This window comes from Bos mutus, chromosome 10 (genome assembly GCF_027580195.1).
Source record: "Bos mutus isolate GX-2022 chromosome 10, NWIPB_WYAK_1.1, whole genome shotgun sequence".
NCBI lineage: Eukaryota > Metazoa > Chordata > Mammalia > Artiodactyla > Bovidae > Bos > Bos mutus.
The window spans coordinates 81,121,297-81,135,580 of NC_091626.1; the positions used below are offsets into that span (position 1 = coordinate 81,121,297).

The 14,284-nt window shown below is 39.5% G+C and overlaps 1 protein-coding gene across 1 annotated transcript; it reads left to right on the top strand.

Moving 5' to 3' along the window:
* Positions 1-12,468: 12,468 nt before the first annotated feature.
* LOC102282523 (olfactory receptor 11G2) lies at positions 12,469-13,422 on the top strand. Its single transcript, XM_014482607.2, has one exon. The coding sequence runs from the start codon at positions 12,469-12,471 to the stop codon at positions 13,420-13,422; it is 954 nt and encodes a 317-aa protein (XP_014338093.2).
* The last annotated feature ends 862 nt before the right edge of the window (positions 13,423-14,284 follow it).

Sequence of the window (14,284 nt, forward strand, 5' to 3'; positions counted from 1 at the left end):
TAATCCCATGAATCTGTTTGTCACTTCCACTGTATAACCATAAGGGATTTGATTTAGGTCATACATGAATGGTCTAGTGGTTTTCCCTACTTTCTTCAATTTAAGTCTGAATTTGGAAATAAGGAGTTCATGGTCTGAGCGACAGTCAGCTCCTGGTCTTGTTTTTGCTGACAGTATAGAACTTCTCAATCTTTGGCTGCAAAGAATATAATCAGTCTGATTTCAGTATTGACCATCTGGTGATGTCCATGTATAGAGTCAGGAGATGCCGGGTGAGCAGCAAACTAGAAGGGCCATTACTAGGCGACAGTCTCACCAGTGGATTCAGGAAGGCCTTTTCAGCTTTAAGCTCAACACAGAAAGTAAAACACATTTGGGGATTGAATGATGTACTGTGATTGCCCCTGCTCCTCCTGAGAGGTGACCTCCAGGGACAATATTGGGCCAGAAAGCAATGCAAAACAAAAGGAAGGGAGAGTTTCTGGACTCTACTCCATTTTTTAAAATTATATTTATTTATTTAGATAGTTTTGGCTCTGCTGGGTCTTGATTGCTGCATGGACTTTTCTCTAGTTGCCACCAGCAGGGCTCTCTAGTGTTGGCTTCTCATTGTACTGGCTCCTCTTGTTGCAGCTCCCAGCTTCGAGAGCACCAGCTGAATAGTTGTGGCACATGGACTGAGTTGCTCCAAAGCATGTGAGATCTTCCTGAATCAGGGATCAAACCCATGTCACTGGCAGGTGGATTCTTTACCACTGAGCCACCAGGGAAACCCTCTATTCCATTTTTGTATAACAGCTAAAGAGGACCTTCTGTAAAGACCAACCTGTATCAATGCTGTACTAGGAATCCAAAATCTTGGATATCTAAGACTATTTAGAAAGTTTAAGTATATGTGAGAGCCCTTTGACTATCCTGATTCACTGTTCACTTTGTTGTAATGTTGCTAACAAGAGACCATGAATGTTATTATCTATAAACATTTTTAATTAAAAATAATTTTGTTGTTTATTCACTTTTAATCCCATTATAAATGTGAGTTGCTTTTTTAATTAATTTTTATTGGAGTATAGTCAATATACAATATTGTATTAGTTTTTGCTGCATAGTGAAGTGGATCTGTGATACATATACATATATCCATTTATATAAAAAGAAATATAAATAATAACATGACATTCTTTTACAAATCCACAAACAGTTTGCTTGGCCTTCCAAGAGAATATTGGAAATACTTGCTTGAAAGTCTTGCCAGAGTCATTTTAACTCCTCTTTGTTTCCTATTATTTTTCAGATAACATGACAAAATTTAGTAAGTTTGGACTGAATCAGAGAATAAATTAACAACTGAACAACAATAACAACAAATTAGGATTTTAAATTCCCTATACCTAAAGAGGAAAACTGAAATTGTATTACCAGGTGAAATGCACAACAAGGCAGAAACAGAATGATTTCAGCATTGAGGGCATGAGGACAAGGGGACAACAGAGGATGAGATAGTTGGAGGGCATCATCAACTCAGTGCATATGAGTTTGAGCAAATTCCAGGAGACACTGAAGGACAGGAAAGCCTGGCATGATACAGTCCATGGTCGCAAACAAACACAACTGAGTGACTGAACAACAAAAACCTCAATATGATAAACTTAAAACAAGTGAGCAAACTGGTTCTCAAAGAAAAAGGAGTCTGCTCTTTAATAGGATTTGAAGGAAAGATAATATCCTCAGACATGGGATCATGTTTAATTCCATAGGAAGGAGGCTGGATGCCAGAAATAGACAATTTTCATTTCATCCAAGTCCACTCAGAGGTCCCTACACCAAGCTTCACTACCCCAATCTGTTTTGGTTATTGTTGTTGTTCAGTCACAAACTCATGTCTGACTGTGACCCCATCAGTTCAGTTCAGTTCAGTCATTCAGTCGTGTCCAACTCTTTGCGATCCCATGAATCGCAGCATGCCAGGGCTCCCTGTCCATCACCAACTCCCGGAGTTCACTGAGACTCACGTCCATCGAGTCAGTGATGCCATCCAGCCATCTCATCCTCTGTCGTCCCCTTCTCCTCCTGCCCCCAGTCCCTCCCAGCATCAGAGTCTTTTCCAATGAATCAACTCTTCGCATGAGGTGGCCAAAGTACTGGAGCTTCAGCTTTAGCATCATTCCTTCCAAAGAAATCCCAGGGCTGATCTCCTTTAGAATGGACTGGTTGGATCTCCTTGCAGTCCAAGGGACTCTCAAGAGTCTTCTCCAACACCACAGTTCAAAAGCATCAATTCTTTGGCGCTCAGCCTTCTTCACAGTCCAACTCTCACATCCATACATGACCACTGGAAAAACCATAGCCTTGACTAGATGGACGTTTGTTGGCAAAGTACTGTCTCTGCTTTTGAATATGCTATCTAGGTTGGTCATAACTTTCCTTCCAAGGAGTAAGCGTCTTTTAATTTCATGGCTGCAATCACCATCTGCAGTGATTTTGAAGCCCAAAAAAATAAAGTCTGATACTGTTTCCACTGTTTCCCCATCTATTTCCCATGAAGTGGTGGGACCAGATGCCATGATCTTCGTTTTCTGAATGTTGAGCTTTAAGCCAACTTTTTCACTCTCCTCTTTCACTTTCATCAAGAGGCTTTTTAGTTCCTCTTCACTTTCTGCCATAAGGGTGGTGTCATCTGCATATCTGAGGTTATTGATATTTCTCCCAGCAATCTTGATTCCATGGACTGTAGCAAACCACTCTGTCCTCCACTCTCTCCCAGAGCTTGCTCAAATTCATGTCCATTGAGTTGGTGATGCTATCTAACCATCTCTCATTCTCTGCTGCCCCTTCTCCTCCTGCCTTCAATCTTTCCTAGCATCAGGGTCTTTTCCAAATGATTTGGCTCTTTGTATCAGGTGGTCACAGCATCAGCGCTTCAGCTTAGTCCTTCAGGACTGATTTCTTTTAGGATGGACTGGTTGGGTCTCCTTGCAGCCCAAGGGACTCTCAAGAGTCTTCTCCAACACCACAGTTCAAAAGCATCAATTCTTTGGTGCTCAGCTTTCTTTATAGTCCAACTCTCACATCCATACCTGACTAATGGAAAAACCATAGCGTTAACCAGATGGACCTTTGTTGACAAAGTAATGTCTCTGTTTTTTAATATGCTGTCTAGGTTGGTGTTTTATATATATATATATATAGTATAGTGAAATCACTCAGTTCAGTTCCATTCAGTTCAGTCGCTCAGTCGTGTCCGACTCTTTGCGACCCCATGAGTCGCTATAGTGAAATTACTCAATCGCATCGAACTCTTTGCGACCCCATGGACTGTAGCCTACCAGGCTTCTCCATCTATATATATATATACACACACACATATATATGACCTGAGATATATATATATATATATATCCTGAAACTGTGAAACATAGACGACAACATGGGAAATAAGTTCCTTGGCGTTGGTCTGCCAATGATTTTTTTGGATCTGACACATAAAGTACAAGGCAGCAAAAGCAAAAATAAATAAGTGGGGCTATATCTAAAATAAAAGCTTCTGTACTGTGATGAAAACTTAACAAAATGAGAAGACAACCTATGTGATAGAAGTAAACATTTGCCAACTATATACCTGATAATATCTAAAATATATAAGGAACTCATATGACTCAAGAAAAAAAATAACAATTTTTAAATAGATACTTATAGATGTATTTCCAAGAAAGGTATAAAAATGGTCAACTGATACATAAAAAGGTGCTCGACATCACTAATAATCAGGAAAACACAAATCAAAACCAAGAGATACTATCTCACACCTATTAGAACCGCTACCATCAAAAAGACAAAGGATAATAAGTGTTTGTGAGGATGTGGAGAAAAAGGAATCCTTGTGCACTGTTAGTGGAATGCAAACTGGTACAGCCACTATGGAAAACAGTGTGGAGGTTCCTCAAAAAATTAAAAATACAGCTATCATATGATCCAGCAGCTCCACTTCTGCATATATATTCAAAGAAAATGAAATCATTATCTCCAAGAGATAGCTGAACCTCCATGTTCATTGCAGCAATTTTGACAATAGCCAAGAATGGAAACAATCTAATTGTCCATCTATAGATGACCAGATAAAGAAGATATGATGTGTATATATATATATATATATACCATATATATATGGTATAATATCATTCAGCAATGAGAAAGAAAGAAGTATAGCCATTTGTAACAACAAAGATGGACCTTGAGGTTATTGTGCTTAGTGAAATAAGTCAGAGAAAGACAAATACTGCATTAAATCACATCTATGTAAAATCTTAAAAAGTTGAACTCAGGAATCTAATGTATATCATAGTGATTATTGTCAACAATTCTGCATTATATACTTAAATTTGCTAACAGAGAAGATCTTCAATATTCTGGCCACCAAAGAGAAACAGTAATTATGTGAGTGAATGCAGGTGTTAGCTAATGTTATGGAGGCAATCATTTTGTAATATATCAGTTCAATTCAGTTCAGTCGCTCAGTCATGTCCTACTCTTTGCGACCCCATGAATCACAGCATACCAGGCATCCCTGTCCATTGCCAACTCCCAGAATTTACCCAAATTCATATGCATCGAGTGGGTGATGCCATCCAGCCCTCTTAGCCTCTGTCGTCCACTTCTCCTCTTGCCTCCAATCCCTCCCAGCATCAGAGTCTTTTCCAATGAGTCAACTCTTCGCATGAGGTGGCCAAAGTATTGGAGTTTCAGCCTCAGCATCAGTCCTTCCAATGAACACCAGGACTGGTATCCTTTAGGATGGACTGGTTGGATCTCCTTACAGTCCAAGGGACTCTCAAGAGTCTTCTCCAGCACCACAGTTCAAAAGCATCAATTCTTTGGCACTCAGCTTTCTTCACAGTCCAACTCTCACATCCATACATGACCACTGGAAAAACCATAGCCTTGACTATATAAGTGTATCAAATTAATACATTGTATATTAAAAAGCAGAGATATTACTTTGCCAACAAAAGTCCATCTAGTCAAGGCTATGGTTTTTGTACTTAAAGAGTACAGTGAAGTACAGAAGCTACATAAAGATGAAATAGAGAAAATAGAACCAGGTGCTAGAAAGTGGTCATCTCTCCAGTTTATGCTACTCCAGCACACTGCCCTCGCTGCTCTTCCTCTGACATGCTAAATGTACTCCTACTCTTCTTCCTGGCATTAGCTGTTTCTTCTGTCTGAAAACTCTCTCAATCTCTTGGTTTTTTACCACATTTTTTTCAAGCTTCTGCTCAAATGTTAAGTTCTCTGATAGACTTTCCTTTAAATCCTATTTAAAATTACAAGCCCTACCCCACAAGGTTTAATAGTCAGCTGCTGGGAGCCACCACGGGAGATCCCACCCATGACAAAGGTCATGCAGAAAGAACCTGACAGGCAAAGGCACATCAGGCCTCAAGGGACCCCGTGAATCTGCTCGAGCATCTACCCCAAACCAGAATCTGTCTGCCTTACTATTTTGTGCCTTTCACCAACTCTTCTGACATTAACAGCGGGTTGTCCCCGACCACCTTTCTCTGGAAAAAGTCAACTTAGGGCCCTAATTAATAAGTCTCCTGGGCATGATAGGAGTGTTTCAATTCAAACCCCTCTGTTGGCATTCTAGCTTGCCTGACAGGTTTATCCATACTCTTGCAATTAACACACATGATTGTTCACAACTCCCCAACCTTGAAAGGCACGGGAAGCCAAAACATTCTAAAAGTCCTAATGAGCATAGAGTCCTTTAAGGGATGAAAAATTAATAGAATAGATAGTACTGGTAAAGGGCTTCATTATTGGGCCAATGCTTGCTGCCAAGTGCCCATATCCCTTATCCATGTGCACCTGGGAGTGCATTGGCTAACATAGTTGGAATGTAAGAAAAACAAGCAGAAGCCTTGGAATTAACCACATCAGACCTTTGAGCTAATTGGTTCTTTCTTTGTTGTAACTTACTGCACCTTTGCTCTGTGAGAATGTAACTCTGTTTAGCACTTTCTGAAGCTGACATAGATTAGAAATATAAAGAAAAAACACTTCAAGGGAAAATAAGTTTTCTGGTTGAACAGCCTTTATCAAAAAAGGGTCATAAAATGTCCACAGGCCTCCAAGGCCAGAAGATATTGTACACAACATTGTTTATGGGAAAGGTATGCAGAAAAAATCCTGGTTTTGATAAAGACAAAACAGATGTAATGTTTGGGCTGACTCTGTATGACTTTGCATCTTTTATTTCCCTCTATGTACAAGTCAAAGTATAAAAGTTCCTTTTGAAAATAAAGTTAGGGGCCTTGCTCACTGAAGCTTGGTCTCCCCGTGTCATTCTTTTTTTCTTTTTCCCTCCTTTTCTCTCTCTGTTCTTCTTTCAGGATGACTCCTTAGAACAAGAGCTTTATTGACTTTCTGTGTTAATCAAGGAAGATCAAGCCTCTTTCTCTTCTCTTTATTCTTTCTCCTTTATTCTCTTATCGTTCGACCCTGGACTATCAGGTTTCAACCCATTGTAAGATCCATGTCATCTCTCTCTTGCTGACACCGTCTTTCCTGAGGGTACCCTAGGATCCTGCTGGGGCTGGACCCTGGCAGTCAGCCACCTGTTGCTCTGGTTAAGCCATGAGAAAATCACCATGGGAAAAGAATAAAAGCTAAATATAGCAATACAACATAACCCAAATAAAAGTACATTATTGGGTTGATTAGTTGGAGTTGTCATACCCCGCTACGCTAAGGAAAAACATAGTGTGGCACTTGGAACACCTGGTCAGCACAAGTTCAGAACACTGCTTGTGCAAACACTAAGATGTTTTCCTAAGGCATATGAGGGTCTATGACCTCTAGCTAGGTGATAACCCTTGTACAAGAAAATAACAAAGATAGTTTAAAGTAATCAATAAAATTGGAGACATGACTGGGGACACAGAAGGCTGACATCATTGTAACACAACAGATACTTTCTGCTTGCCAAGACACTAAATAAAAGTGATGAGGCTCCAAAGAGTCCCCTAGTCCCATCTTTAAAGCTTTAATTCTGTCTCTAAGTTTCTTTTTCCCAAACTGTGCATCAGCCACTTTCAATCCCTACCTGCTGAGCTGGCTGCAGCACTACGCCATTTATAATCCATCCCACTTCCATGTTCCATTTTTCTCGAATGAAAAGAAAAAGTTATTATTTAAGTTATTCACTTACTAATTTTGTTTATTTTCTGTTGCTCCCCAACCTCAATTGAATTGTTCTAGGTAGGCAGGAAATTTTTTCTGTTTTTAAAAACAGGCTGTATCCTTACTGTCTGTTCAGCACTTAATAAACAATTGCTTATTTGAATAACCCTAGGCAATGGCATGGAGAAGGCAATGGCACCCCACTCCAGTACTCTTGCCTGGAAAATCCCATGGACGGAGGAGCCTGGTAGGCTGCAGTCCATGGGGTCGCCAAGAGTCGGACACGACTGAGCGACTTCACTTTCACTTTTCACTTTCATGCATTGGAGAAGGAAATGGCAACCCACTCCAGTGTTCTTGCCTGGAGAATCGCAGGGACGGCGGAGCCTGGTGGGCTGCCGTCTATGGGGTTGCACAGAGTCAGACACGACTGAAATGACTTAGCAGCATACCAGTCTTAGCCCTAAAAATGCAACTTTCCAATGACTATCATAAAATAACAGCTGAAATATCTCTAAACAAAAAATTTGAGAATATTAGTGAGGAAAATTTGTTTTTCTCTTTCTTCAAAATAGAAAGAGTCAAATGGTATTTCTTTTTATTTTAACTATTACAACGACCGCTACTATTTTTTAATTATTCCCCAGGAAATTTTTGCAACACCTTGTTCGTGAAAGCTCAAGAGAAGATCAGAACTTACTCCACAAGTGCGCTATTCCTCAAGGAATAGCAGGGCTTGGGATTTCATTGTAAATAAAGACAATTCAAAACCCATCTCACATGCTGAACAAATACTTTCAAAATATCAGGGTGTGGCTCCCAAATCTCAAAAGGCCATGATGCAAGGAAATGAATATAGACAACACCTTCATCTGGACTTGCATCTTGACTATAAATATGACCCCTGAAGCTGGGGAGAAAAAATTCTTTTAAAATTCACTCTTTGTTTCTCATGGCAGGTTACAAACTGGATTGGCCATCTTATCAGAAGTCCCTCACATGCTATGGGAATATTTTATTTCCCGTCTCTGACTTTTCTTCTTGGCACACATCCAAGGAGTGAGTTAAATTTTTGCATGCCCTATTTCAAATGCTGAGATTTTTGCATACATGGATTTACTGACAAGTGTTTTCTTCTTGTTCTAATATTGTAAATATCTGATTACAATAAAATTCAGAGAATTTTAAAATATTAATTTTCTCTTATTTTCCTGAGCTTTAGGAAATACACCTAATTTTCTGACTCCTTTAAAATACTAATGGGTATTGTTTACAAAGAGACCTGGGGATTTTATTTTTTAAATGTATAATGGTAAATTACTGGAAGTGGATTTATTATGAATATTATAATGAATTTTGTTTTTTGTTCAGTAGAAATAATATGACAAATCTCTGATTCCACTCTGATATCACAGCTCTCCAACCCACATACTGCACTCAGACTCACTAATTTTGTGTCTTCCTTAAGTGATAAAACACCATTCAGCATCTGTATGTTTCCTGTTTCTTGCATTTGTAGGATATTCTTTGGATTGTGACTTTATACAGTTAGTATTCCCAAGAAATACTGTAACAGGAGACCCAAACAGGGTGAGTATTGACATCGATTTGACTTGCCACTGTTAGGCTGCCATTGTCAATTGCATTGCATGCTCAGTCACTCAGTCATCTCTGACTCTTTGCAATACAATAGACTGTAGCCCGCCAGGCTCCTCTGTCCATGGGATTTTTCCAGGCAAGAATACTGGAGTGGGTTGCCATTTCCTCCTGCTAGAGATCTTCTCAACCCAGAGACTGAATGCACATCCCCTGTGTCTCCTGCATTGCAGGCAGATTCCTTACTGCTGAGCCATCGGGAAGTCCTTGTCAGTAAAAATGAGCAATTTCAATATAATCAAACAGGGTTTCAAGGTATCAGGACACACACTGCCATATAAAAGACAAAAATTAAATGAGTTTTAAAAATTCAGTCAAATGAGTTATGAAGCTACCACTAAGATATGTGTGTTAGCTGAACTTTTTCTTCAATAAAAGCAGCAGAATAATTTGTGTATATCTAAGGGCAATTTTGAAGCTTATTCATATGAATTGCCTCTTAATGTTATGCTTTTTCTCTTTGTTTCTGCATATTTTGTATTCCCTGTATGTGTTTAAGTACAATTTATATGTTCTTAAGTGAAAGATATTCTCTTTTATAGTGACTAGCCAAGATTCACTAGCTCCATAGCTTCAGTTTCTAGACAAGATGACATTTATTCTTTCTCAGCTACTGTACAAAAGCTTCAGTTGAGAAAAATTATACAATTATTCATGACAAAAAATCTTAAATAATCTTCTTTTACAAAATCTTGCTTCACAATTGCAATAGATCAAAGGAGACTGTCTTTGAGGACAAAATACACACACACACACACACACACACAGAAGCACCTGTGTGCCACCTGATATAATGTGATTGCCCTGGAATTTCTTTGGAAAGAATGATGCTAAAGCTGAAACTCCAGTACTTTGGCTACCTCATGTGAAGAGTTGACTCATTGGAAAAGACTCTGATGCTGGGAGGGATTGGGAGCAGGAGGAGAAGGGGACCACAGAGGATGAGATGGCTGGATGGCATCACTGACTCGATGGACGTGAGTCTGGGTGAACTCCGGGAGTTGGTGATGGACAGGGAGGCCTGGCGTGCTGCGATTCATGGGGTCGCAAAGAGTCGGACACGACTGAGCGACTGATCTGATCTGATCTGATGAGAAACAAACAGATTGAGCTACCAGCTTGCATTCAGACTTGATAAAAGCTATATATCCCCATGAACAATGAGAATACATAAATAGCAGTCCTTTCACTTTAGGTGCCAAATGTGATAGCCAAAAGGAGGCTTCTAAGAAAGCAAGACATAAAGCTTTGATTCAATAATTGCAAACTAGGGGGAAGAGGGGAGCAAGAATGATTAAGCAAGATATTCCATGTCAAGATTATCTCAATAGAAGATGCCTAGAATGAGTATAAAAATGTTTCAGAGGTTATGTGTAAATAAGAGAAAAAGAGACCAAACACAGAAAGCAGCTATGAAAATAATGGAAATGCCATGCACACAAATCAAAATCTTTTCTCTACGTCACAACTTTTTTGCAGCAAAATGGGCCAAGTCTAGTCACATTTAACAGGGCAGTCACTCCGAGTAGTTGCTCTCCTTAAGGTCCGTTGCCCCAAGTGGTATATCTAGTTTGCATGTTCAGTAGAGAGGGAGTATCAAAATTTTCAACCTGAGATATTTAGGTGTCAAAGGTTAGGGCTCTTATGCTGTGGAGCTGAATCCAACAGGCCGGACAGAGAAAAAACATTCTTGTACGCCAAACATGTTTAGTACAGTCACATAATATACCACCTGTGCTGGTACCAGAGAACCTCTTTTCATCATTACTTAACAATGTCAGTTCAGTTCAGTCGCTCAGTCGTGTCCGACTCTTTGCAACCCCATGAATCGCAGCACGCCAAGCCTCCCTGTCCATCACCAACTCCCGGAGTTCACTCAGACTCACGTCCATCAAGTCAGTGATGCCATTCAGCCATCTCATCCTCTGTCGTCCCCTTCTCCTCCTGCCCCCAATCCCTCCCAGCATCAGAGTCTTTTCCAATGAGTCAACTCTTCACATGAGGTGGCCAAAGTACTGGAGTTTCAGCTTTAGCATCATTCCTTCCAAAGAAATCCCAGGGCTGATCTCCTTTAGAATGGACTGGTTGGATCTCCTTGCAGTCCAAGGGACTCTCAAGAGTCTTCTCCAACACCACAGTTCAAAAGCATCAATTCTTCGGCGCTCAGCCTTCTTCACAGTCCAACTCTCACATCCATATGTGACCAGTGGAAAAACCATAGCCTTGACCTGACGGACCATTTTTAGCAAAGTAATATCTCTGCTTTTGAATATGCTATCTAGGTTGGTCATAACTTTCCTTCCAAGGAGTAAGCATCTTTTAATTTCATGGCTGCAATCACCATCTGCAGTGATTTTGGAGCCCAAAAAAAATAAAGTCTGCCACTGTTTCCACTGTTTCCCCATCTATTTCCCATGAAGTGATGGGACCAGATGCCACAATCTTCGTTTTCTGAATGTTGAGCTTTAAGCCTACTTTTTCACTCTCCACTTTCACTTTCATCAAGAGGCTTTTTAGTTCCTTTTCACTTTCTGCCATAAGAGTGGTGTCATCTGCATGTCTGAGGTTATTGATATATCTCCCGGCAATCTTGATTTCAGCTTGTGCTTCTTCCAGCCCAGCATTTCTCATGATGTACTCTGCATATAAGTTAAATAAGTAGGGTGACAATATACAGCCTTGATGTACTTCTTTTCCTATTTGGAACCAGTCTGTTGTTCCATGTCCAGTTCTAACTGTTGCTTCCTGACCTGCATACAGATTTCTCAAGAGGCAGGTCAGGTGGTCTGGTATTCCCATCTCTTGAAGAATTTTCCACAGTTTATTGTGATCCACACAGTCAAAGGCTTTGACATAGTCAATAAAGCAGAAATAGATGTTTTTCTGGAACTCTCTTGCTTTTTCCATGACCCAAAGGATGTTGGCATCCAATGTCTTAAACAAGCACAAAAAGAAATATTCCCTGTATCCTTTCTTTGTTCTCAGTGAGACAGAACCTTTTGAAATTTAATTTGCTATTATTATCAATATCACTAATTACAAAAAACTAATTTTACATAATACTTTAGAAATTCCACATATGCTGATATGTATGTACTCTTCTTTTTTATGGTAAATAGATGAGGAAACACACATAGAAGGTTAAGTGACTTACTCAGAATTACAAATTTTACACTTATGTGTTATCCAGATTCCCAATCTAGTTTAATGTTTGTGCCAAACCATGTTCTTATTTATATTGTTATTTGCATCTTATCAAAATGAAGGGCTTCCCTGGTGACTCAGTGGTAAAGAATTCACCTGCCAATGCAGGAAGATATCCTGGAGAAGGAAATGACAATCCATTCCAGTATTCTTGCCTGGGAAATCCCATGGACAGAGGAGCCTGATGAGCTATAGTCCATGAGATCACCAAGGAGTCAGACATGACTACCTGACTAAACAACATCAAAATGAAATCATACTCTTGGACAATAGGTTATGATGATCACAGTTTGGGTGCTTTAAAACAGAACTCATTGTTTATTACTTAAACCCCTCAAAATGGTAATAAAGTTAGGATTTTTCAGGAAGAATCAGTATACTCTGTTAAAGTTCAGTAACTTCTGTCATCCCATGTCTTCCAGACTAATGAATGTATCCAGCAGAGAAACCACCCACTCTGTTACCCACTTTATCCTCCTGGGCTTTCCCTCAAGCCCAGAAATGCAGCTCCTCTACTTCGGACTCTTCTCAGCCACCTATATCCTGACCCTGATGGGGAACACAGCCATTGTCTGTGCTGTGCGGTGGGATCAGCGCCTTCACACCCCCATGTACATCTTCTTGGGGAATTTCTCTTTCCTGGAAACATGTTATGTCACCACAACCATCCCTAATATGTTGGCCAACTTTCTGTCCTCAAGCAAGTCCATCTCCTTCGTGAGTTGTTTTGCACAGTTCTACTTCTTCTTCTCTTTCGGGTGTGATGAGGGCTTCTACCTTTGTATCATGGCCTTTGACAGGTATCTTGCCATCTGCCGTCCTCTGCATTACCCACACATCATGACTAAAGAGCTCTACACTGGCCTTGTCACCTTTGGGTGGTCCTGTGGGTTCATTCTCTTCCTAACCCCTGTTGTTCTCATTTCACGGTTGCCCTTTTGCAACCCAAATATCATCGACCATTTTATGTGTGATCCTGTCCCATTGATGATGCTGTCCTGTTCTGAAGACACCACCACGCAACTCATTTACTCTGCTTTCAATGCTGTTTTCATGACTGGCACCTTTCTCTTCATCCTTTGCTCCTATGCGCTAGTGATTCTGGCTGTGTTAAGGATGCCGTCAGCAGCCAGCAAACGCAAGGCTTTCTCCACTTGTGCTTCTCATCTGGCTGTGGTAATTCTGTTTTTTGGCTCTGTTATGCTGATGTATGTCAGTCCTGGATCAGGACACCCAGTGAAAGTGCAAAAAATTGTGACCTTATTTTATTCTGTAATAACGCCCCTCTGCAATCCTCTAATTTATAGCCTCAGGAACAATGAGATGAAGGCTGCTCTAAAGAAAGTCTTTTGGGCTGAAATATCTGTTCTTAAAACATAAATCAGAAGTCATAGTGAACTTAGTTGCAACACAAGCTATCTGTCTGAATAAGACACAAACAGGATGGTTTTCTAGAAAACTTAATAATAATTTTGGTTAAGGAACTGTTACAATAAAGCCTACTATTATCATAAAAGTCACCCACTACATAACAGATTAGTCTTTTTTAAGAAATAAAATTGTCTTAAGAAAATTGATCTTTTCATTATAACCAAGCTTCTAAAAGGAAGTATAAATCTGCTTTGTATTTCAGAATTGAAACAATATATAAGGATTCAACAGGATTCCTAAACTTATTTTGATATTTACACTGCAAAATATTCTCCACTGGTAGTGACTGAGTAAAAGGAAGGATTACTGTATGAAATAAGTACAGCCTTACAGGTGTGATATTTTCACTCTGCTCCAAAGAATAATTCAGGTTTCTACTCTCTAAGGATCATAAAGAAACAAATAGCCTTAGATGGATATTAAATAGTAAGTCAGAAAGTACTCAAAATAAGAATTAGGAATTTAGTGGCTAGGGTTTATTCAAATAGTGTTAAGATATATGCTAAATGTAAAGGGCATTAGTCAGGACTTAACTCTCTTTGCTGCAAATCCAGTGTCAATTGATAGGTTGTAGGACCATATTTTATTTCAATATTTTTGCCATTTGACATATTTAAGTATTATCCAAAATGTGTCTAAAGATCTTCTCTTTAAAATATATAATTACAAATGTTGGTTTGATTATGCATTTTATTTTCAACCCTAGTACATATTATTTAAATATGATTCTAAGAATATAACAGAGAAATAAAGTGTAATTTAAGGGAGCCACCTTTATAGCCTTCAGAAAATCATCTATTCCACAAAGTGA

Coding starts and splice junctions, on each gene's coding strand:
- LOC102282523 (XM_014482607.2), top strand. CDS start 12,469: ATGAATGTATCCAGCAGAGAAACCACCCACTCTGTTACCCACTTTATC.